Source organism: Acyrthosiphon pisum, chromosome A1, assembly GCF_005508785.2.
Source record: "Acyrthosiphon pisum isolate AL4f chromosome A1, pea_aphid_22Mar2018_4r6ur, whole genome shotgun sequence".
In the NCBI taxonomy this organism is placed as follows: Eukaryota; Metazoa; Arthropoda; class Insecta; order Hemiptera; family Aphididae; genus Acyrthosiphon; species Acyrthosiphon pisum.
Genome location: NC_042494.1, coordinates 92322442 through 92348527, shown reverse-complemented (window position 1 = coordinate 92348527; position 26086 = coordinate 92322442). Strand labels below are relative to the sequence as shown.

The 26086-nt window shown below is 36.5% G+C and overlaps 1 protein-coding gene across 1 annotated transcript in view; it reads right to left on the bottom strand.

Annotated features, from left to right (window-relative positions):
- The window catches only part of LOC100163166 (protein giant-lens), a 29042-nt gene extending 7321 nt beyond the window's left edge, over positions 1-21721 (bottom strand). Inside the window, exon 1 of the mRNA XM_001948830.5 lies at positions 20855-21721. Coding sequence (XP_001948865.2) covers positions 20855-21166 — 312 coding nt within the window. The 5' untranslated portion in view covers positions 21167-21721. The remainder of the gene's footprint in view (positions 1-20854) is intronic.
- Positions 21722-26086: the final 4365 nt, after the last annotated feature.

Sequence of the window (26086 nt, the reverse complement as noted above, 5' to 3'; positions counted from 1 at the left end):
TATGTGACATATTATATAACATACATAAAATGGTACCAGCTATACCTATTTACATCACGATATTGTATTTCTGCGTTAAAGTAATATATTTTTAGTATGAGCGGATATAAATAGTTCACACGATCAAAACGATACGTTATGGTATAAGTATAATATAATTTAATATATTATAATTTTTTGAATACAAAATAAAAAAATACATCAGTGCGTGTTATATAATGTGTATTATGTGTGTGTGCGTGTTTAATATATGCATATGTAGGTAGGTATACAAATCGTTCGTTATTGTTATCGTGTTCTTTCTATTTGGTTCTTCAAAAGGAACATAAATAATATACTAATTTCGTAGTAAAAGGATTGTACCTATCTATTTTTATTGTTTTCTCGCGCTATTTATGAGTTTTAGTTTTTATGATATTATAATATTATGTACTTAAACGGCGAACGCGCGTGTTAAGGATGATAATGCAGATGGAAAACCGCACGTACTCTTTTTAGTTTTCAACGATTAAAATATTATTACAATAAACTCATGACATAATCGACTGTACACATTATGATTAATATTATGTGACTCAAATATTATACGTTTGTCGCCGAAAACGGCGGTGACACGTGTCGATTTGAAAATTGCATTGCTTATTCGATCGGACATCCGCACCGAACGCGTTTTTTTACCACCAAACAATAATAATCATTACACTATTCGACACGTATAAGACTGTAAGTTTGTAATTTGTTACTCGAAGTGTCGTATTGTAATCAAACGTGTAATCAAAAATAGAATATCGAACGTTGTTATTATTATGTTTTTTACTCACGTTATCACAAAACAATAAATGTCTCACCGCGCACGATAAATTCCCGTAACCGTGTACGGGGTGATTGCTTTATGTCTTTATCTATATAATAACATATATATATATATTTGAAGAATTTGAAGTTGCAGGCTTTCTCTTCGCCGCTGAAAATCATATTTTTTTTATGGATTTGGATTGTTCGAAAGAAAAAACAAATCTTACTTATTCCTATTTCGTCTACAGGTAGCACGAGCAGAAATTAATTGCAGTGATAATAATACTGACCACCAAACCCCGTAGTATATAATATGTAGTAATATTTAACTAGAAACCGCTGGCCGCTATATTTTAAAGACGTCTGTACGTATACCTATATACTACTAATATGAACTCCACTATGTTGAGTCGTCGTGTATATCATATATTTAATTCCGGTTCCGTCGCAATTAAATGAAAAAAAAAACATTGATAGCAATAATAATAATAATATGACGTCGTATTCAGCGTCGAAACGTGTTACGTCATTGTGTTTTGTTGTTATTGCACATGCACATTTCCGTGCGAAACTGCGAAATGTACGCTATTAATTTTTAGTAATAACGTTTTTTTTTTTTCGACATCGAAAATTTCCGTCGTCCCACGTGACGTTATTTGCACACACGGTGATGGTGACACGATAATATATATAATTATATTAAATTGCTATATTATTATATGTGTATATATATTTATAAATGCGCTTGCGTCGTCGTTATTCGGTGATTAAAAATTGATTTGGCAAGATTTTTTACCTAGTCCGCCCCCTTACAAAAAAAAAAATTGATCGAGCCGGCCCTGTTGGCATCGGCTCAAGTATTCGACACATCTGCGGCGCAAGACGCAAACAAATCCGTTGCGCAAAAACACACAAACACACACTCACACACAATATAGGTACCTACACCGTACACGTTATAATATGTTATATAATATATTATATTATAATTTTTTTATTATATTTATATAAGCACGTGCATCGCACGGGAGTACGCGACGCTAGTGTGTATTTATATAGATATAACATTTTATTAAGATACTTGCGCATTGTGCACGAGTGCCGCAGTGACGTACAATATATGAAATTATACATTATTGCAATTTATATATGTTTACGATGTTTTTATTAAATTAAAATATATTAATGCACCTTATACCGTCAGTAATTGATCCAGGGGTCGTTCACGGAGAGAAGGGGTGAGTTTTTAGAAAATATCATGTGAAATTATATTTCCGGCAAACACGTCTAAATTATAATTGCATTTACAACCGTTATAAACAGTATAAACGCATTTATAGAATATTACAATTAGGTATGTTAAAAAAAACTGTTCAAGAGTGAGGGCGATCCCCCCTCACCCGTTGTAGCCGCAACTGACTAAAGTACCTCTATAGGTACACACGCGTCGTATGATAACGTGTAACATATTATTTTACTTTTGTACAGACATTATTACTCTATACAATATTGCCTAATGGCTTCTCCGTGTGTTTGTGTTTATAATTTATTATATAACATATATATATATATTAACAAACGAACAATATTCACAATAGTATAACGTAAGGTTCACATGACACAATGTCAGGTGTAGGTATTGTGTTAAATTACCTATATCAGTGTGGTGAATACGATTTTTTGTGCGGGGTTTAGAGATTTTTTGTAAACAAAAAAAAATAATAATTTATTACAAAATGTAGTAAGTAAACCTACTAATTTTAGATAATAATTAAACCAGACATACCTAATTGAATAGGCCACAATATTCCAAAAAGTTACCTATTGGGCATTGTTACGCGTCCGTTGTTAAATATATATATATTATTTTATAATAAAATGAATGTATTATTTCTAGTATACAACTGTCCCCGCGTATACATACAATTTTTTCCATAAGTCGTCTTTTCGTCGTGAATAAAGTTTTTTTGGAAGAGTGTGCGACCAAGTAACATCCCCTTCGGACTCTCTCCGCTCGTCCCATTATAACTGCGACACTGACACTGAACATTGTAATTTATAGTAATGTATTATAGAATTTGTGAATACGCATCACGCGTCTATCCGAGTCAACAACATCTGTTGCTACAGGAAATCTACTGGACATAATAATATAAGTCTATATTGTTGTATAACTCGTAGTATAGGTACATAATATATTATTATGGAGTCCGGACGTTTTGGTTAGGTAAAACGACCGTATGCGATGTATTATGTTTTCCCGGTTTCATTCATATAAAAAGTATAATTGATGATGATATAAAAATATATTATTATATTATGCTATAGTCTATTGGCATATCATGCTTATTAACATATTTTATTTTATGTGATGTAAATTGTAATTGTATGTGTTCGTAGTTCGTACTTATATCGTGTTCTTTTGATATTGAATATATAATTATTATTGAGCCTATATTTCGTTTTCATTTGGCTGCAATCCGCCGCTGCAACAATGCAACATATAGGTACACTTCAGCTAATATAATAATTATATCTGTATTGTCTGTGAATGAACATAATAATTCATAATAATGATAGTGTTAGTATATTCGGGTTAAATTAAATAAACATAGTCTTGTAATATTTTGATTTTAAATCATCGCAGCAGGTATAAAGATGTGTCATAATTTCAGAATTCTAATTTTGATCCACACTGACGTTACAATAAATAGTCTTTGACTGTGATGAATCGCCTAAAGACTCCACAACAATATAATATTATAATAAAAGGAATTATCAAAAACTGTAACTATAATAGGTACTACAAAATATTATGTTCCTACGAGTAGAAACTTTTTATGTTTTATATATAGGTAGGTACAGTTTTACACTCCATCTCGGACGTCAAAACAAAGAGTTCTAAACAGCATTAGCACGGAAAAAACCAGCAGAAGGCTATATAATATGTAAGTAATAGTATATTTGAAATGTAAAAAAAAAACTATCATTATCGTGTTTGAAACCGTCCATCTAGTTGATAAAATTCGAAAAAAAAACGATAAAAAAAATAATAATAATAATAATAAAACTTCATACACACACACACACACACACACACACACACACGTATAATAATAATATACACACGCAATGTCAGCGGCGTATGCCTATATATATATATATAATAATTGACCAGATGGTGGTTACGACAGAAAACTCGGAGAAACGTTGAAAAATGTCAAAGACGATGAGGTAAAAAAAAACCGAAATGGGTATATAGGTACTATATACATACCTATAGACTACTGTTCGTATATATAATAATATGATTCAATACATATTATATTTTATATAGAATATGCGATAGGTACGCAACAATGTACTGTAACGACGACGGCCGCGCGACAGGAAGAGGTAAAAAAACGCGCACGCGCTAGCGCGTTTTTTTATATTTTTTATTGAATCGTCGTTGCTGCCACCGCCGGTAGCAGTCGATTTTCATTGATGCGACGACGGCGCGCGGCGTAAAAAGATCGGTCTGCGAGCGTCAGTGAATGGGCACGGCGCGATTCGTGGCATGGTGGGGGTGAGGGTTGCAGCGCGAATGGGTTAGGGAAGCGGAGTGGTTTCCATAATCGCCGTCGGACGGGGCGGGACGGGGCGGGTACACATGGTTTTTATATTATTATTTTCATTCTTGTTTTATTATTATTATTATTTTTATATTATTCCGTTTTAGATGGACGCACTACGCGGGCGGGTCGGGGTGGGTGGCTGCCAGAGGGAGGACGCGCTCCGATAGGGGAAACCGTCTCGGACGAACGAGAGAGATCGCCACCGCGCGGTCCGCGCGTGGCGACGTCGGAGACGCTGTAAGAGCGCTCGCGCGCGCGCGCAGCGGATCGCACGTGACATTCCATTCACGGAACGAACGGTCGGACAAGCGCGCGCCGCCGCCGCCACCCGGGATCCATGCCGTGCGACCGGTTCCGTCTTCGCGCGGGGCGGCGAAGGGTTTCCGTGCGCGCGCTCGGAACTGGTTTTCCTCTGCTCTCCCGGCTTGCAGCACGACTCGGCCGAGTACGTTCCGTCCATTATACACACACAGCCGCCGCGGTACACATTATTATTATTATTGTTGTATTCCGTGAACGCGCGCGTGTGTGCAGCGTTCGATGCGCGCCAAAAAAAATTATAACCGGAAACGCGACGTCACGGTCGGACACACCGCCTCACCTGTTTCCTCTGGCCGCGTGCGCGCTCGCGACGAGATGACGACGACGCGGCGACCCATCAATCACCTGTTGCCCGCCGCCGCGATTGACAACTCATATATAATAATACACTCGTATGTACACACACACACACACACACACACACACACACACACACACACACACACACACACAAACACACGTGTGCACCGGTTTAGTGTTCGCGTTTGCTCTCGCGTGGATAAATATAGTATGTAATACGAATCGGTCTGGATATAATCAGCGTATATTATTATGATCGCGAAATGTAAATATGCGTTGCAGTGGGTACGGCGGGCTAATATTTTTTTTTAAGGTCAAGTCGCATTTATATCCTCAATGAAAAGATCGCGATCAATATCGATGTATGATATAATAAATAAATCGTATAAATAATAAATTGTGATCGAATGATCCGGCCCGCAGCAGGCCGCCCGATGTTGTGCAGAATATAATATTATAATGTGGTGCACGTGTGTTCGCCGTAAAGAAAACTATTATTATTATTATTTGCATACGACAACGATACGAGGAAGTGCGCACCACCCCCTACCACAACACGTGGGGCCACCCGCCGGCGGTTGAATGCGCGACGACGACGATCGTGGGAGAATTTTTCTCTGCTTTTTTTCGCGGTAAACAATCGGAATAAAAACAAGTACCGCGCGCCATTCAACGGGACGACGACGACGACGACAATGGCGCGCAGGAAGAAGAGGAACTCGCCGAATATATACGTATATAAAAATAAAATATATAATATTTGTATGTATGTATATATATATATAATATAATAATATATGCGCAGTGATTGTACACACAAACTCATACAAGCACGAATATGATATATGTGTAAGTATAATAATAATATGTATATGTATGTATATGGGGGTCGGCCGCCACTGAATCTGTGCACCGATTGTCCTTATCCGCCGGCTATATAGGCGCGCTGCAGCTGTCCGTCGGGGTTACTTGCGCGTGTACATATATATACATATAATCGCGCCCCGGCGCAGATAGCGGCAAGTGTACATACATTATATTATTATTATTATAATATATACATTGTACCAGCTATTATGCGCACCGTGCAGGTAACCTAGTTTGGTTCGTCGCGTCCTTTTTTTTTTCTCAAAGTCGACGTGTATCACCTACTCGCGTATACAGCTGGTACGGTGTACGATCGCAACACGACAGACGTGGCTCGCCGCTATTTCGACCTAAATATTATAATATACGGTGGCGCCGCTCATCCTGGTCCAGATATAATATGTAACATTATAATAATATATTCCTACGAGTGTACGATATGTAGAGGTGTTGTATCTGTATATACTGTAATAAATCAAACTCTGCGAAATATACGTTTCTCGTTCGGAAATCGGCGAAGGGGTGTGCAACCCTCGACCTGCAGTTTCACGCGGTTTGCTAATAGCTTTCCGCGGCGGATGTGCGTCGAGACTGTAGGAAATGCACATAATATTATAATACGGTACATGATGCACACATATACACATATATATGTATACATAAGACGTAAATACACTGCTACACTGCAGCGAGCACAGGTATAGGTAAATAGGCGACGGAGACTCCGACGAGTTTTCTAACGGCGTGGGAGAACGCCGACGCCGTCGTCGATCGCCGGCGCGCAGGGAATGCGACGCGAAAAGAAGAGGAATGCCGTGAAATATTTTCGTGTAAAAAAATTTTGAAGTATCCGATGTTTAGCAATGCGCCGCCCGGCATACCTACATAATTAATCGGTACGAATTTCGTTTTTTTTCCCCCCCATATACAATATATTATCTAGCGCGCGCGTTCGTCTATACACATACACATAATAATAATAATAATAATACGAAGGGCTGTCGTCGACGTCGCTGAGCGAGAGACGGCGACCGGAATATACGCCCCCGTGTTCGGGAAATGACAGGTTTCAGACGCGATTTGGGCGCCACTCGATCGCACGTAAAGATATATAATATAATGTATAATATTATATACATGCACACGGTCGCCGCCGCCGGTCGCCCGCCGCCGCCGCCGCCGCGTAATCGAGGTCCGTCGCCACTGCGCACATATATCGCAGTCGCCTGCACTCACTCGCCGTCGCCTGCCACTGACGCCGCGCCGTGCGGGGCACGTCCGCGTAATAGTAATAATAACGTCGGATAACCGCGCTTGGCGCCGGTCGTGAACAGAGAAAAACGGCGTACCTACGTATATACGATGTCTATGTATATAAGTATATACCTACATGTATATACGATGTCTATGTATATAAGTATATACCTACATGTATATACGATGTCTATGTATATAAGTATGTACCTACATGTATATACGATGTCTATGTATATAAGTATTAAAGTATGTACCTACACGTATACGATAATGTATGTGATATTATGATCATGATGTCTGTGCACACGCGTCGTCGCCGTCTTCGGCAACGCGTTTCGCCACGCTCTGCGCGCCGTCCACCGCTGTGCGCGCGCGCCGCAATTAAAGACGCGTCTATATTGCCGGAGACGGCGACCGGCGCGGCGACGGCGACCGGACGCGCCGGGACGAGCGAACGCAATTCGTTATCGGACGCACCTTAATGTGTCTACCCTGTACGCTATTGAAATATGTTATTTATAATATGTACTCATGTCCGCCCTCTTTTACCCCTCTAACAGTTAAAACGAAACATTTAATTTAATTTTTTTTTCGATCGACCACCGCCCTTGCACACGTTCAAATATATATCATGTAATACGCGCCGTGCTGTTTAGACCTCGACCAGTGGTTTTCGAATAGAGGTTTTCATTAATTTTCATTTTATATTTTGATTTCACCTTTATTTTCTTCGGAGAAACACGTATACCTACAATCTACATCCATACCTACATGACTTTCGTTTTAACGAAAACTTCCTAAAGTGACCCTCTGAAAACATTATAATAATTGATGATGATCCGTGACCTATAGAGTCCGAGAGTCTAGGTCCCATATACTGTTATATTCAGTGTCTCGTCCTGTCAGCTATTCTGCTATCCACGCGCTCCTCCTTTCTTTATAGCGTAATATTTGTATTATTCCAATACGCGCGTGTTTGTGACAAATTATTATTAGGTACATAATATTTATATATTATGCAAGATGTCAAGTCGTATATTATAATAGTTGTATACTTGTATCGCATCGGATTACAGTTGAGTTAAGGTACCTGCACTTACACATAATTACGCATACACGAACCGGATCAGTCTTATACCGTAACTACTATTCATATATAAGTTTTTGGCGTATATAATATAATATTATTGTGATTTAATGAACAATTCTTTACCCTTAGTTTATTCATTTTAGTGTTCAATTGATTTTACTTGTATGCGTTTATTTTTTAAATTAATTGTTTGTGCTGTCGTTAAGAATAGGTATACGGCTCTAAACTATATAGGTTAGCCGCTTAGACAGGAACCGGTAGTTACTTATTATAAATATTTAATAATATACTCTTGCCGAATATTTAGTGAATTTACATATTATACAAGTTTCACATTTCAAATGTCTACAAATAGCTCAGAAACAGCGAAAATATTTTGATAGTATACAAAATTATTTAAATAACAGTAACAGGACGTCTAGAATATACTTGTGTAAAAGTTTTGTGAAGATGTCAAGATTCTACGGTTATTATTTTCTGAAGTTCATAATCTGAACTACCTCAAAATCGATGTTTTGGGCAAAAACTAGTGTTTTTTTTATTAGCTATTCCCAAATATGGGAAAATTAATAAATGAATTTCCTATTTTTGAACCCCAAATGTATAGGTACCAATAGTAAGTGATAATATATTCATCCCGATACCATTCTCAAATATCAATATTTAAAATGTAGTTATATAGGTACCTACGTTACTGCTCCAAAACGCGATGATACAAAAATAAAAAAACACACATATAGTATATTTTATTGAAAAATCATTTATACATTCTTCGCTCCGATTGTAGTCTAAAAAAAACCCACATCGATTTGAAATCAATATATACGCATTTCTTAGCTCTGCGCACAGAATCTAAAATAAGTGAGTTTGTATGCAATATAGGAAGCGATGATAGTTTTTTCCTGTCTCGGCAAAGATTTTTTTTAGCCACGTGCAGTGTATATATCATAATATACATATTATACATGCATCTATGTATTCTATATATTCATCAGAACCGGATCGACTACGTATATATATGCTATATATAAACTACGGCCGACCATTGCGTATATTTTATTCTATATAATTTTTATTTACTTCTTTCCATTCGATATTCGTTAATAAACGTAAAATTATTTGCCTGTCTCGTCTTGACCTATATGTATAATCTGTATATAAATAATAAATCATTATAAATTGTATAATAATACACATAGGTAGGTATTATAATTATTATATGCAATACGCATACAATGTTAAAATTGAAGTACGTTGATTTTACGACGGTGGCGCCGTTTCCTCGAGAGCGTATGTCCAACTTGCATATTTATTGTAATTTATTTATTCCACGATAACGGATCATACATCTGAGTATCTGACCACATCACGATTTCATAATTTGCGTCTTGTCGTATAAATTATACGTACTCACATTTATGTATAATATACAATATAAATATTACATATCGGGGTGATTCGTCAAATATCTGCTCACCTCCTCTAATAATAACATATTCAAATATATTTGAAAAGTGAAAACCATATTTTCGAGTAAGTATACCTACTAAGATGTTTTTACCATCTAAGGAGTGCCCTGTCTTAACACTAATTTCTAATGTCTAATTTCTAATGTCTCAACATTAATTTTTTTTTTAATGAGAATAGTTTTGTTGTTACATTTGTATGCAGAAAATGAGTTTTTGAGTTATTCAACTTTATGTATTAAAGAGGAAAATATTATTGGTCCTTAAAAGTTATAATAGTCATAAATCAAATATATTATAAGATACCTACATATATTAGTGTATAGTACTTAATATACAAGACATTTTTTACAAACTATACAATTTCAATAATTTGATATTATTAATTATTATAATTTTCAAATGATCCATCCATTTTAGCCATAGGTACGTACGTCCAGATTTATAAACATATTACCATTTTTATTTAAAGTTTAATCGTTCCGAAACTATACGTCTTGTTTGATTTTCGATTTATATTCGTTGGGATTTAAAAAAAAAATCTTGCTTAACGATTTACCGTAAAAACAGGTGGTTTTCAATTGAAAAAAAAGTTTGCATCAACACAGGACACTCCTTGTCCCTTAAGGCTTGAATGGTATAAAAAATAAAATATGGTGTCCATACCTCGCGTACCTACCTACCTTGCATATCATTAGAAATGTTATCTGTCAATTTTATGAATATTTAGGTACATAAACTTGTCACTTGTGTATCATACACAATATTATATTTATAATTTTACTATATCATCAATCTTTATTATTAATATACATTTTATACATAGGTATGACGCGTCTATTATATCACTTGAAAACATATTATAATACAATAATTATCGTCAAATCTACACATAATACCGAGAACTTCAAAGAACTTTCATGACTTACACATTTAAAGAGAGAGAGACTATATAATATAATATGTAAATATAAGAATTCATTACATAGGTATAAATACGTATATACGTGCCTGCACAATTCATGATACCTATATACAATATACAGAACGGTTTTTACTGCAGACCTCGTGTATGCAACTATAATTCCAGACTTCCATACCCAATAATGAATCCTCTACATATTATACGTCATTTTATATGTGGGCCGTTCAAATATTCGCAGGTCACAGCAGTGCAGGAGGTGCACCATTCGTATGGTTTAAGGCTTGATGTGGTCCAACATGCCATGGACTACTCCACTGCCACAGCTCACTCAACTCAGATAAATGTAATAGGTATAATAATAATACAAGCAATAAGACATATTATGTATAACGGGTAACTATTATAATTTATTAATACGGTTGTAAAGTGCGAAATAAGAGATGGACCGCGAATAGCCTGCAGATAGCCCATGTATGTATATATTATTATGTACTCTAATATTCTGTTTTGAATAATTATTATTCGAGCGAAATTTAAACTTATTTTTTGTTAGACTTGAAGAGTCGGGGGAATCGAAGTTCAATGCAAGAAATTATCAATTGATACTTAACTAAAATTAAATTGTTTTACCAAAAGCTGATTAATATGACTAATTTACATACTGTGGTGTGGGGGTGTGGGCAATACTGTCCTCGCTCAACGAGTCTGCATAAGGTTGCACGAGGAACGCGTTCGTCGTTTTATCAATCAAAATCAATTATAGACGATTATATGTAAAACGAACGACAATATTTTTTTTCATTAGCAATGTATGTCACGCACGACGTGTTATTGTTTATGATATTACGGATTATCAGCTGCATAATATGTACTACCAAGTACCTACTGCAGTTTATCACGTTGAAATATTGTAATGACACTATAAATTATTATAATAATCAATTATTTTTTTTACGAAACTCGTCACATCACCCGCACCCTCCCCCCGCCATAAACAACGGTGGGATTTTTAGCTATATGCGACAACCAGTGCGAGAGTTGGAAAAAAACCTACACGGTACATATATTATGCACATCATCGACAATGTTATTTATTTGATGTCCTATTCGTTTACGACGTGTAAAAAGCCGGCAAATTTTTCCACCACGTCACTGCAGTAATATGTAACTGCAGTTGCAGTTAACGCTGCAGTTGCAGCAGTACTCGATAACGCCTCATCGACAGCAGACAGTGCGTCGCCCGTTGTACCTATATACACTATTATTGTAATAGGTAGTCAAATACGTGCCATCAAATTGTACGGCATTTCTCTCGGTTCGAAGAAAAATCGTCAAATGCCCTTGCTCAAGGACACGTCCGCGATGAATAGACACATAATGGGTTTTTATTTATTCTTTTTCGTTGCACAGATACACGTTGAGGAGAACACAAAGAGGAGAAGGGCCTATACTATATGTATACATATATATATATATATACATAATTATTATAACTCGCAACAAAGGACCGTTGGTGAATGTTTATGACTACGATGAGTATATTATATTATATGTATATATTATGTGTGCGTATGTATGTATCATGTATATTATATATATAGGTATTGTACATAAATATCTGAGTTTGTGTGTGTGTGTGTGTGTGTGTGTGTGTGTGTGCGCGCGAGCAAGTGTGTTTGTGTGCGCGTGTATATATAATTCGCTTTGTTTTAGGGTGCCAAGGAATGAAAAAGGAGGGAAAAACAACAGTATTATCGAACACGTTGCATTCCGATGGTCTGGCGTGTTCCTTTTGTGCGAGAAGATAATCACACGATCCTCCGTCATATATATATATATATATATATGTGTGTATGTATATAGTCTTGCCCCCCCGAGGTGAGGGGGCACGGACACGTTGTTATTCAAATCTACTCGTAAATCAATATCACTCCCTCTATGTATAGGTACATATATATTTTATACCTATATATATATATCTATGTATACGACCGTCGGCCAAATAAAAAAAGAAAAAGTATTTGAAATTAACTATTATATTATTCTTCATTTATTCTTCGTCTTCTTTAGACTGCAGCTATACAGTGATAATAAAAATATATATATTTTTTATTATTATTATTATTATTATTATTATTATTATTATTGTGATCCGGACGCGATTGCGTATTATATTATTATCTATATATATATACATATATATATTTTTATGCTAGGTGTGTGTGTGTGTATGTATATAATATACAGTACGTATATTATATATTACTCCAGATTCGCGCACCTGTTGATTTACCTCGAGAAGAACGTTAAAAATCATTACACACAGAAGCGATCGTATATTGGCTGGGCACTATAAAACGTCGGGACGGTACCGTATAGTCACACTGCAGTATAATATATAATATATATATTATGTGTATACGGCAGTATACATATACTACACAGTATTCAAAAAATGTTAATGAAAAAAAAGTATATACCTCTACATAATATCATATACCTTAATTATTATATAGTGATGAGTCTGGAAAAAAAACACAATCCAAAGTTAACCGCATACACACGACTGTTGGAATGTAAGGTTGGACATTTCGTTTGATTATATTGTATTTCGTAGCTTGTGGTTATGAGGTATATGTACACGTTGGTATTTATTTCGAATTGCTAGATGAACAAAACCAGTTCAAAATAGAGAACTTGATTTTGACGAGAGGAGAAATATCTCAAACATCTAAATAGTACCTATATATTATAGCAAAAATAAAATACTGTTTTCATTAACGCTTCATCGAAACGTTTTCCACATTTGTTTAATTTAACGTTTGAAAATGTTATTAGCATAAACGTAATGTTCAAAACATTCAACCCGACCGTATAATATAAAATAAAAGTTTAAACAACAACGTATATATAATTGAATATAATTTCTTTTCGTAGTGCCTATAATTTATATATATATATTATATATATTATGCGTACGGCATACCTATGCATATATTATGCTAACGTTTTACGTTTATATGTATTTCATAACATCATTGAAATTTTAAATGATTGTCGTTTTATTTTGGCTTATATACAGTATACACACTACCTATATATTATATATTATTACGGACTTTAGAGCCAACGTATAATTTATTCTTCTTGTACTCATAATCACGGCTCGGAATATCTGTGTTTGAAAATAATTAGCAACATGCATATACATAATACTGCAGTATTATTTTATTCGAAATAATCGAGTTCTGCACCTAATATACAAGCATGATATCACGAGATATCAGGACGAGATGCTACTCCGCCGTTCGCGATCAAAAGCTTTAGAAATATTATATTTATATAAATATTAGCTATTGCATTCATATAATAATATGTATTATAGTATATTATATAGATGGTGCACGCATGCATAAAAGGAACTCGTTTGCATTCATACGACATGAAAACATTTTTTTTTTTTTTTTTGTTAAACGAGCGATGAAAAAAGTCACCAACAAAAGCGAGCAATTGGTTCTGATAATCGCACATGACAAATGAGAAAAACGGTGGTTCGGACGTCGAAAATCCGAGATATAGAAGGATACGGAGACACGGAGGACGGTTCGTATTAGTGGCGGACATGAATGTATACACATGCGACGCTATAAGAATCCCCAGGGGCGTGGGTGCGGTATATATCGTGTATATATAAGACGTAAGTATGGTATGTATAATGTACGACATGCGCGCCATAAATACATTATATAGTATAATACTATTATATTTTCGTCCGGCTGACCTTTCCGCCGAAAAGGACATTTATCCTTTTGTGTAATGGATCCCCCCCGTACCGGAAGCGCGGATCAAAAACGCAGTCGCCAACTGCACACACGCATGCGTACACATAATATACAAACACACATAATATAATATAATGCACACACATATATATATATAATATAATATATATATATATTATAATAAATAAATGTGTACAACACGACCATGGCTCGTCCTTATACACAAAAAACCCATTGACCCTATCCGCAGGACCGGATGTTCCTTATCGCGCACGCCTATCCTAGAACCGCATTCCTTACGACGACGACGACGCCGTGCCGGACGAAATGTATGTGCGCCCATCGGATGAACACAACGGGGAAAAAAAACTTATTACATTTTTCGTTTTCTTTTTCTTCTTCTTCTTCTTCTTCTTATTTTTTTTTTTATATTATTGTTATTATTATTATTATTATTATTATTATTATTTAACGATATTTTTTCGTCTGCTTCCGTTCGACCAGATTTGGCCGGTAAATTAACCGGAACGGGGTTTTTCTTTCTCCCGATAAAATGGGAAACTATATACGTATAATAATATATGTCTATGTCTTACGACGCAATGTATAACGATATTGACCTAACGTGCAGTACACTGCACACTGCCGTAGATCCGACGGGGCTGTATACCTACACATGATATTATTCATATACTACGCCCCTAGAGCTAAGCTTTGTACGTATATAACACAACAGGTAAATTTCGAATAAAAAGTGACCGCACCGAGTCGGCGCAAAAAAAAACACACACAGTGGCACCCAACCCGCGTGTAGGTACATAGATATAATATGATTTCCGTGTTCTCTACATAATGATATTATCACAAAGAATTTATTGTTATTATTTTTTATACATATATTTTTTTTTTTTTTTTTAATGTACGCGTCCTCCGACGCTTTATGTGTTTATTTTTTTTTCGGTTTTTTACAACCCCTCGGACGAAAACCAGTAGCTCTATACGCGCACCGCATTATTATAGGACAAACGCGCGATGATACGGCGCCCGTACCGCATCCCCGTCGTCGTCGTCCCTCGGAATAATAATAATAATAATAATAATCTTTGCGGCGCACAGTAGCCTCTGCGGTGGCGTCGGACAGAGGGCAAGGCGGGTGGGTTCGTGTCGCGTACCGAATGCATAATAGAGTATAATAATAATATAATATTAATAATAATGCACGCGTAGGTAGGTATACGTATATTACGCCGACGCCGCGCGTTATAAGAGACCCGAGAGAAAATAATTCGTTTACCACTCGGACAGGAAGTGCGCGGACATATTTATATATATATGTATTTTATTATATACGCACCGACGAAATCGGAACAAACAAAAAAAAAAAAATTTACCTGTCGAATTCACACCACCAGGAAGTTTACACTAGATATATATACTAATACACTAGGTATATACAACACATTATATATAATATTATACACAGGTAACCGAAACATTGTGTAACTCGGCGGCCGTTATTAGGTATATCGTATGTGTAAAATAATATATACTTTATTATACGCGTCCGCGTGTCGACTGTAATTGTCGCCATATAGGTGTAAAATTTCGTCTGGTCGATGACACGGCGAAATAAAAAATGCCGCACATCGACAGTATTACAATTTATTTATTGATAACGCGGCACACGCACAGGTGGTTAGTACAATAATATAATATTGTTGTTGTTGTTATAATATTATCATCATCATACGCGAGTGTTGCACAACAACCCGCCGCCGTCGACTGATGTAAAAGTCTGACGACGGGGTGGACATTTTAAGGAAATTATAATTACAAGTGTGCGCGTGCGTGTGTCTGTAATTTATTGTACTATTACAATAATAATATTATACCGTTTTATTATATTTTATTACAAATTATTATAGTGACCGGTAACGAGTTTAACGGCTTTCGGTTGTACCTACAATATTGATTTGGTCGGCCCACGTGCTGCCACCATCGCAGCAGCGTGTAACTCACTATATAGTGTTATTATTATGTGTGTGTATTATATAAGTACATATTTGCAAAGTTTTTCAAGGAAATTCCACGCTAATGCCTTTTGAGACATATATGATATATATAGCATATGGGTACAGCAACGAATATACCCGCCGCGGTGTATTTATATTTTATATTTAGATGTGAAAGTTTATATGTTCGAATTCCGAATGCGATTCTGTTAGAAATTTTTAACTTCAGCAGATGATGTATATACAATATACATAATAATATATCCCAAACCATATGGGTATACATGGATAGTGGATAGTGGTACGTAAAACGTGTATGCATTCGGTAACTTGGTACCGAAGGTACCTAAGTATATGCAATTTAAAGTGCGTTAAACAATAATTATTATTCGCATAGGTGCAAATAGGGGGGGGGGCTTTAGGGGCTAAGCCCCCCAAAAAATGTCCATAGCCCTCCCAAACATTTCCTACATTTTGTTTTAAGCGTATTCAATATTATCAAAGTAAGGCCCTATTAGTCCTATTAGCCCCCCCCCCCAAATCTCAAACGCTATTTGCGCCTATGATTATTCGTATATACCCATGTGAAATAAAATATTTTTAAGACTGCTTATTGTTTTTAAACCGTCCGAAATGAATATTGTATTAATTATAATAATTATATTTCTTTTTTTCAGTCGTCAGTACCTACTTCAGTAGACAATATTTAAATGGTTGTGTTGTATGTGTGCAAACAAAAAATCATTTGAGAATACTCTTTTCATATCAAAATGTTCGTTTATGTATAAGTAAATGTATAATAATATATTTTCACTCTTTTAAATTTCTCATTTAATAATATTGTATAGACTATTAAGTATTATAATGCTCTCTAAGTGCTCTCTAATCATTAACGTCTATACAACTTAATCATATAGTGTTTTCTAAACATAATAATGTGAACACAACTACATGTGTCTAAGAAAACAAATTAGGTACACAAAATAAACATGGTAAATGAGTTTATATAAGTACAAGAACTCGGAGTGCATGTTTTAGAAATAAATATCAATCATAATATATAATTTAATTGTTTAGGACGTTTAGGTATATGTTGTTTCAGTTGTACTAAAGTACATATATTTATTAGTTCTTACTTCTTACCCATAATATTGTATTATAAGCAAGAAGTTAGATCTAAGAATGCGATGTAGATAGTTTTATTTTTACTGTATTCATAAAAAAATGTAACGATTTTTTTCATACTGTGCCGAACGCTATACAATACACATTACAGTTATTATTTATTATGATATAAAGATTGTTGTTATATGTCTCGAGATGATTATTTTAATAAAAAAAATGTCAGTATTACCCAATCGGAAACTATTTATATGGACGAGAAATCACATTTACATTAATTTCAATACATTAAAACGTCTTTCGTAGTTATGTTAAAATATTTTACAATTTTTATGTATTTATTATAATTTAAAATGAGAAATTAAATACCCGTAAACGCAGTTTTTATAGTTCAGATAGAATTATAATATATAAGTGACAGCAGGCCGAACGACCACTGAAATACAGTATAATATAATAGGGTCGTATCGTCTATATAGACTACGATAAACACATACCTATATAGTAGGTTTATTTATGAAAACGAGAATGCGTTTTGAATAATTCAAAATGTATATAAGTACTTATAAAATCTTTGGGTATAATTTTAAATGTAAGATAAATAACGTCCGAAAAAGGTTTAAAAAAGCTGCGGTGCGCGGGTAAAAAAAAAACTATTGTTTTTACAAATCGCATATTATTATGATTAACGCTTATTTTAGAATGTAAACTGCGTTACGGGCCATAATATATACTAATACCATCATGTCTATGTAACGTAACGACGAGATTGCGAACAAGGGACGATTATATTATATTATACGAGACGCCCGGCGCCTTATTAACGGTAATTCAATTACGCTTGTACGAATTAAAAAATATAAAAAAAATTCCATCTCACTATACGCCATCATCGTTCATTAATGTCTCTAATGGCGAGGCAGCGATCACGAGTCACGACCAAATAATATTATAACGACGGGGCGACGACGATGCGTATTATAGTGCAACGGTCAAGTTCTATACATACCTAGCTAAATGACGCGTATGTATGTGGAACGTTTGTTTTAAAAACGATTTTCATAATTGATCGCTGCAGCAGCAGCAGTTTGAAGTTACGTGGTATTGCAGGGTACGCAGCGGTGTGCATATTACTGCTATTAAAATATGATTACGATTTAGGTTTAGGTACATAAATCATACATCGAAAGTCCCCCGACAAACTCCACGTCTATACTGTCCACCCACGCACGCCTATCGTCGCCATTGTTCTATTACACAAGCATCTGCAGACCGAATTTTGTAGACGACTTAAAGTTTTCGTCTAGTAATCATAATAATATTATAGGTATAATAGGTAATGGGTCAGCGTATTTTGATAACATATTTTGCCCTACATTCGCGTACAACATATAAACATATTATTCACCCTACAAATTTCGTTTCACCAAGCAGCAAAAACAATATTATATTCCACTTACACCCTCATCGTAATAGATCCATTTAACAATACATCAGTAATACGATATAATAATAGTGCATATGCTTATAACTATACATTTGGTGTACCTACTCATTTTTTAATCACTAAAATGATCGATACCTATACGCCGTTCTATAATATGCTTCTTACCTATTCACGACGACAGTTATATATATATCATAATAATTTAATGCACCTATATATTATGTACGTGGATATTTTAATATACTCGCGTGTTGGACATTCGAGAGCAATACCCTACGACCCATCATCGTGGTCGACGGATCGTTGGGGGGATAAATTCTGAAAAGGTATTATATTATTATTACAAAGTATATATTATATAATATGTAGGTACGTATAGGCCAACGGCCGCTTAATTCGTATAGCGTCTCCACACGTCAAATTATACATTTAATATATATTGTAGATTTCATATATATATATATATATACCTACGCGCACGAGTTCTTCGACAGTCGGCACATACAAATATATTAATATATTATGTTATGTGTGCAGTATTATATTATAACAATCGGGTACGCATTGTAATGTAGGTGTATAAATGTGTATGCCTGCATGCAGTATCTGAAGTAACCGCTATTCAAATAAGATGTAGAATACATACGATCGATATAGGTACCTAATTTTTTGTAATCTGTATTTATTTAAAACGAAAAAAACACTAGATTGCACTATTGATTTATTGTGTGGGTAATGAAGAGCGATTGTAAATACAGTTTAGTATGCGCGGTATAATTAAAATAATATAAACATAATATTATTATTGTTATGTTATTTTGTAATATACTTCATTGATTTACACGGACTTACAAACTTCAGTAATATAAGAGGGTGGTAAAAAAATAAAAATAATAATGTTTTAAAATTTAAGCTATTTTGTTTTTGCCAAATAAAATTTTTTTATTATTTATTATTTAGATCGGATCCGGAACCGCGGGCGGAGGTATAAGACGTTTCGCAGAGAATACGTATATACGAACGGCCTACGCGCGCGTCAAGTGCCGCCGCCGGGAAACGTAAAACAATATTCCTGTGAAATTTGGATTCGTTAACCAAGGAGGTCCTGGGGGAACCCTCGCCGGGACCACGATGATAATAATAATAATAATATATTATATTGTGTTAATGTTATATATATTATAATATATAATATAATAATATAATATTATATCTTATACACACAAACGCGTACGTAGGTATACGCTAAGACACACACACTCGCACACACACACACACACACGATCCGGTCAAACCAGCTTCCTATTCAAACTGCCTACTACCAATCTGGTTTACACCATATATATATATATATATTGTCCATAGGTAGATACGCACAATAATAATAATAATAATAATAGAAAGAAAAAAAAAACACACACACACATGAAGTACGTATCGGTCTATACAATCTCTGGTCTGGCTGTTTGTGCGCGTATATATTATATATATGGTGGCGCCTGTCCGCGACAAAGTTATAAAGGCGCCTAGTTGGCCGCGACTGCGGCCCGCGGGTCTTAGCACGAACGCACACACAAACACACACTGCTGCACGATCGTTATATTACTATAGCGCGCTACTGTACCAGTGGTGCTTAAAATATTATTATCATCATCATCATCATCATCATCATCATCATATACGAGACGACTTATATAATAATAATAATATAATGTACTCAATAATATGATTGTATACCGTTTTAACGATATCGATAGTATTATTATTATGTGATTTGAACATTTTCGTCCGTAATAATATATTATGATATGATAGGTAAAAAGTGTGAAAAAAATTCGAAAAATATATTCACCCCTGTCTGATAGATGACTCTGATCGCGGACGCCTCGTGTCTGAACCTCCTGGGCTGTGGTTGTTGTTGCTGCGGCGGTTTTTGGTCAACCAAGCCGGGTGGCCCGGTCGTCGGCCGCCGGTCGTCGTGGCTGTTCTCGCTGCCGTTGTTATTGTTGTTGCTGTGTTCGATATTGTTGTTGTTGTTGACGACGTCAAAAGTCGTCAACTCCACAAACTCCGGCGCCTCTGCCGTCGCCGCCACTGCAGCCGCAGCCAACGTCAACGCAGCCGCCACGTAAAACATCACCGTTAACGCGCGCGGTCCGACCATCACGCATCACCGGCCCCCAAAAAAGATATTCACGTGAACTCTGACGTCCGTCGGCGAAGAAAAACACTTGTGCGCGCGGGTTCCGTATATATTGTATACGACGTGTATGCGGTATATATAATGTTATTGTTACGGTTTTTTTCACTCAAACCGTTTGCATATACCTATTTCGAACGAGACGACAGATGTGTCTGCGTGTGTAGTTTGATATTTTGATCCGATTGAACCCAGTCGGTAAAACGCGCGAAAAAAAAAATACGCACGCTCGGAAAAAAAATCACAGATTTATTATGTATTTATCGTGTGTCAATTAAATCGCGATAATAACGCACTATTGACGAGATATCGAGTAAAAATGACGAATAAAAAATTATTTTATCTGTACGTGTGCGTAGAAAAGATCGACGACGCGGAGCGGCTGACTCGAGTGTGTGTGCGTGTGCGTACGACACCAAAGCGCGTGTGTGACGGTTGACGATCGCGGTCGATGTGCCTGTGTGTGTGTCGTCGTCGTCTGCCGCTGCTGCTGCAGTTGCCGCGCGCGTTTTCCCCATTCAAGAAACCGAAGCGCTCGCGAGCGCGTGTAGCGGCGCGCGCGCGCGCTATTACCCGCGTGTATGTGTGTGCGAGTGTGCGTGCGTGACCGTGAGTGTGTGTACGTGTTGTGTTTACGTGTGTGCGTGGATGTGTGCGGAGTGGAGAGGCCTTCGACACGCACGCACCGCCGCCGATCCGGATGGTGTATAGTAGTAGGGATGTTTTTATGAATGAACGGGCCGCCGGACGGACGGTCGCGTGGTGCGGCGGCGGTGGGGCGGTGTGCTCTGCGGGTGCTGCGCGGGCGGGGGGAAGACGGTGCGCGAGCGGGGTCGAGTGACGGGTGAATGAGGCGGTGGCGGCGGACGACGACGACGACGACGACGACTACGGCTATGATTGGAGGGCGGGTGAACGGAGCGCGGGTCGGTTGACGGCGCGCACCTGGTCCTCGAGTCCAGACTCCGACCACATCCTGCCCGGTCCACTAATTACCGGCGAGGTCGCACTGTTCGCCCGCCGCCGCTCCTCGCGCGCGGCATTCGTCGATGCTGCGGCGGAGGAGCGGATAGCAGGAGCACCGAGCTGCAGAAGCAACAGCACCGTGGCAGCAAGAGGTGGCGGCGGCGGTGTGTTTTATATACAGGTGCGGCGGTCCACCTTCGTCGTTGACCGCCGGCAACCGCACGCCTAAACCGAAACGGAACTCCGGTTACTACGCATAAAATCCATTACTTGCGAGATTATACAACATTAGGTCGTCGTCGTCGTTGTTGTTGTTGTTGTTGTTTTCTTATTTTTACCTCTCATCCTCGTTGCCTTCTCGTTTTACGCCCCTTCCAAACATGCACCACCGCCGCGGCAGTGACATGTACGCTTGGAAATATATAATATTATAATATATTATTTGTGGCGAGAATTTCTCCGCTCCCTACCAAAACCTACCGCGCGACACACCCCGTCCCACCCCGGTGCAGTCCAGATCGGTCCAGCCCAATCCGCCCGGTCGACCGTCCTGCACCGTATAAAATATATATACGTATAATGCGACGTGTACAGAAATGAAATACGACACCCGAGTGTGACCGAAATGAAATTATATGCTGTCACCGAGTGCGCACACACACGCACAGCACGCACGCACACACACGCGCTCACACTCACCGCAATATCATGACTTTGTCGTCTCCCCGAGACGTGTATTTAGTTCGCGCGGTATAAGTTTCGATGTCGTTGTTATTATTATTATTATTATTTCTCCACGTCGAGCAAGGCACGGTGCGCACACACACACACACACACACACACACACGCACACACACGCACACACTCACGCGCGCGCACACGCACCGTATAATGTCTCTCGACTCCGACACGCACCGACGGCGATGCCGACGACCTGTTGGACGTCGACGTGATTTGTGTGTGTGTGTAGAAGGATTATGTCGTTCCCCGAATCGACACCTATCTTTTCGAACGCCTATTTATTATTATTATTGGTGGGCTGTAATAAAATATCTGTAATACTCGAAAACATCGGGCTGCAAAGATTGAACGCAAGACTGGTTTGAAAAGATTGGTTATTGATATCGTCTCGAAAATAGACCGACGGTTATATTATCATATTATTATAAGAGCGTGCGTTGTATAAAAGCGGCCCATACACGTTCAATATTATTGATCAATAGGTATTGACAAAATTATTGACCGCGTATCGGTTATATCGAAATAGTACTCCAATACTTGAATAAACAATAAGGAATTATACTTAACTGTTGTAATTTAATATATTTAGTTATAAGTTCTCTAATATTGTATAGATTGATTATTCAGTTTTTGTCCGCTTTTCTTATTTATAATTAAATTGTTCGTATTATGTTATATAAGTATATAACCCTCTACCGCCACCACAACCATGTGCTTTAAGGTGGTAGATGTTTTTTTTTTTTGTAATATTGAAATTTTCAAAACCGTGTTGATGATATTTGACGGATTTTTATTGAATACAATAATATTTATCGTTTATGGACCTCTTAAGGCCGAGGGGGACTATTGGAAAGGATACGAAATGACTTACGCTGAATACAAAACTAGCCGTTGGCAAAAGATGAAATTAAAATTTGTCAGAAAAGCCAAAACCGGAGAAGATAAGGACTTAGACGAAGCAAACTGCAGGACTATATAGCGGATTATTATTTGCGACAGTCGTGAGGTTGTCGTCCACAACGCAGAAACACTGGGTCGCAGCAAGCACAATATTATAATATACATTGCGCTGGACTCCATTCCAATCTTATTTGTATCATTAACCGTAATTTGAGCAGCCCAGAAGCGTCCCGGGACCTAAAAACAATTTGTGAAAATTGTGTTTAACCCATACGGACATACGGTTCAATAACAAACGGTCAAGAGGGATATTGCATTGTTTTAGAAGTTGATATATATATTTTCGAAAGAAATGTGTTCTTCATAGGGAGTTTGTCTTGTTTTTCTCATCATAATCATAACAACGTATAACATGCATATATATGTTATTGAAATATTAATGACAGTTTATGATAATGATAAATAGAACTACGCATATTACAATTTATTCACAGATCCTCAATGAACTCTGGAAACAAATTGGAACAACGAAATTATTATACATATTATTATCTTTTTTTTCAATTTATTATAGCAGAAGTCCAGAATGAAGGACAAAAATATGGTTTAATACTTTTAATACCTTCTGTAGTTCTATATATTACACAATCTCTACTTCATCAGTATCATGGGTTTTGGTAAGACATTTATCTTTAAGCTTAAGCACCCCATATTACAGCCCTTAATACACAATAAAAAATAATAGTAAAATGTATAATGCTTAGGGCTAGGATTTCTATATAGTCCTCTATAGTCCAAATTGACTGGTTGTCAGCTACAATCCCACGATTCCCACGATTCGGTTCATTCTCAATTGAATGGAATCATAATATTTAGTTTGCATATTTTGATCAATAATAATATGCATATTATTATAAATACATAATTGCATATTTAGTTATTAAGAACTTTTTAGGAATACTAATTCAAATCGCATTTATTTAATGAAGTTCCAAAGTTTTTGTTTTATATGCAAGTCGACTGACGTGGTTGATAGTTGTACGGTTAAGTAGTAATAAGTTTGTTTAATTTCTGATTTTCGAGTAAAAGTTATTTAATTAAAAAAACTTTTTCGTTGAACCCTAATAATAATATACGAGACGCTTTTCCGATTAGCAGTGTTCAAGGTAGGTGCTTATAATGGCTGTGCTTATAGTCGTATAGTCGACAGTCGTATATACAATATACATCTATTGTTGTAATAACAGATATAACAATACAATATAACACCTAATGAATGAAATATACATATTATTATTAAATTGTGCACAGTACACGGGCCGAAATAAACGAAACTTTTTCGACGATTTATCATCGCAATAGATCCCCAGCTTGATCATCTAATAATTATTACGGTCCGTATGCTAGGGCCCGTCATATTAAATTCGTCATGACACGTAAACGTGAAATATAATATATAATATTTTAATGTATATATTTAGACGGTGCACGCCGGTAGAAAACCGTTTCAAATTTATCATGCTGTAAATCATATTATATTCTATTTTGTACGCACATAGCTGGTACCTAAATCTATATCATTCGGCGCGGTATCGGTCGTCCATAATAATATACATAATAATATTATAATATTAATTATCATGCGTATATGATTTCCATATATATATATATATATATATATATACATTATTTACTATGGTTATATCGACCTGCATACCGGCTTGATTAATTGCGTTTGCTAATATATACGTACTAATTATTATATACATTATACATATATAACATGTGTGTGCACCGAGCAGCGGTTAACCGAACGAAGGTCTCATTGCGGCTACTATACGCGTCCTCGCTGTCTTGTATAATATAATATGTAGATCATGATAAATGTAAATATTATTAGTATAATATTATATTACACCATAGCTGCTGTCCCTCCCGACGTTGACCAGACCAAAGATTTGAATATTTTTTCCAATTATATAAAAGTAATATAATATACGCGTAACAGGTGGCTACCATTTAGGTAAACAAAAAAAAAAAATCATTTTTTCGTAAGCCGGAAAAAAATCATTTGTGAGCCATCATTTACCCTGTAGGAGCAATAAACACCCTCCAAATCTCAAGGAATCTATTGATTTAACTTTTATTGACCCAATTTTCTAATGAAAAATTAAAGGAGAAATATAAAATATAGCGCGCTATAATAATAGGTACAGTCTAAGGAATAGGCCAAGTTGGGTCGTTATACCTCGCTTTGTGAACTAATTCGACCGAGAT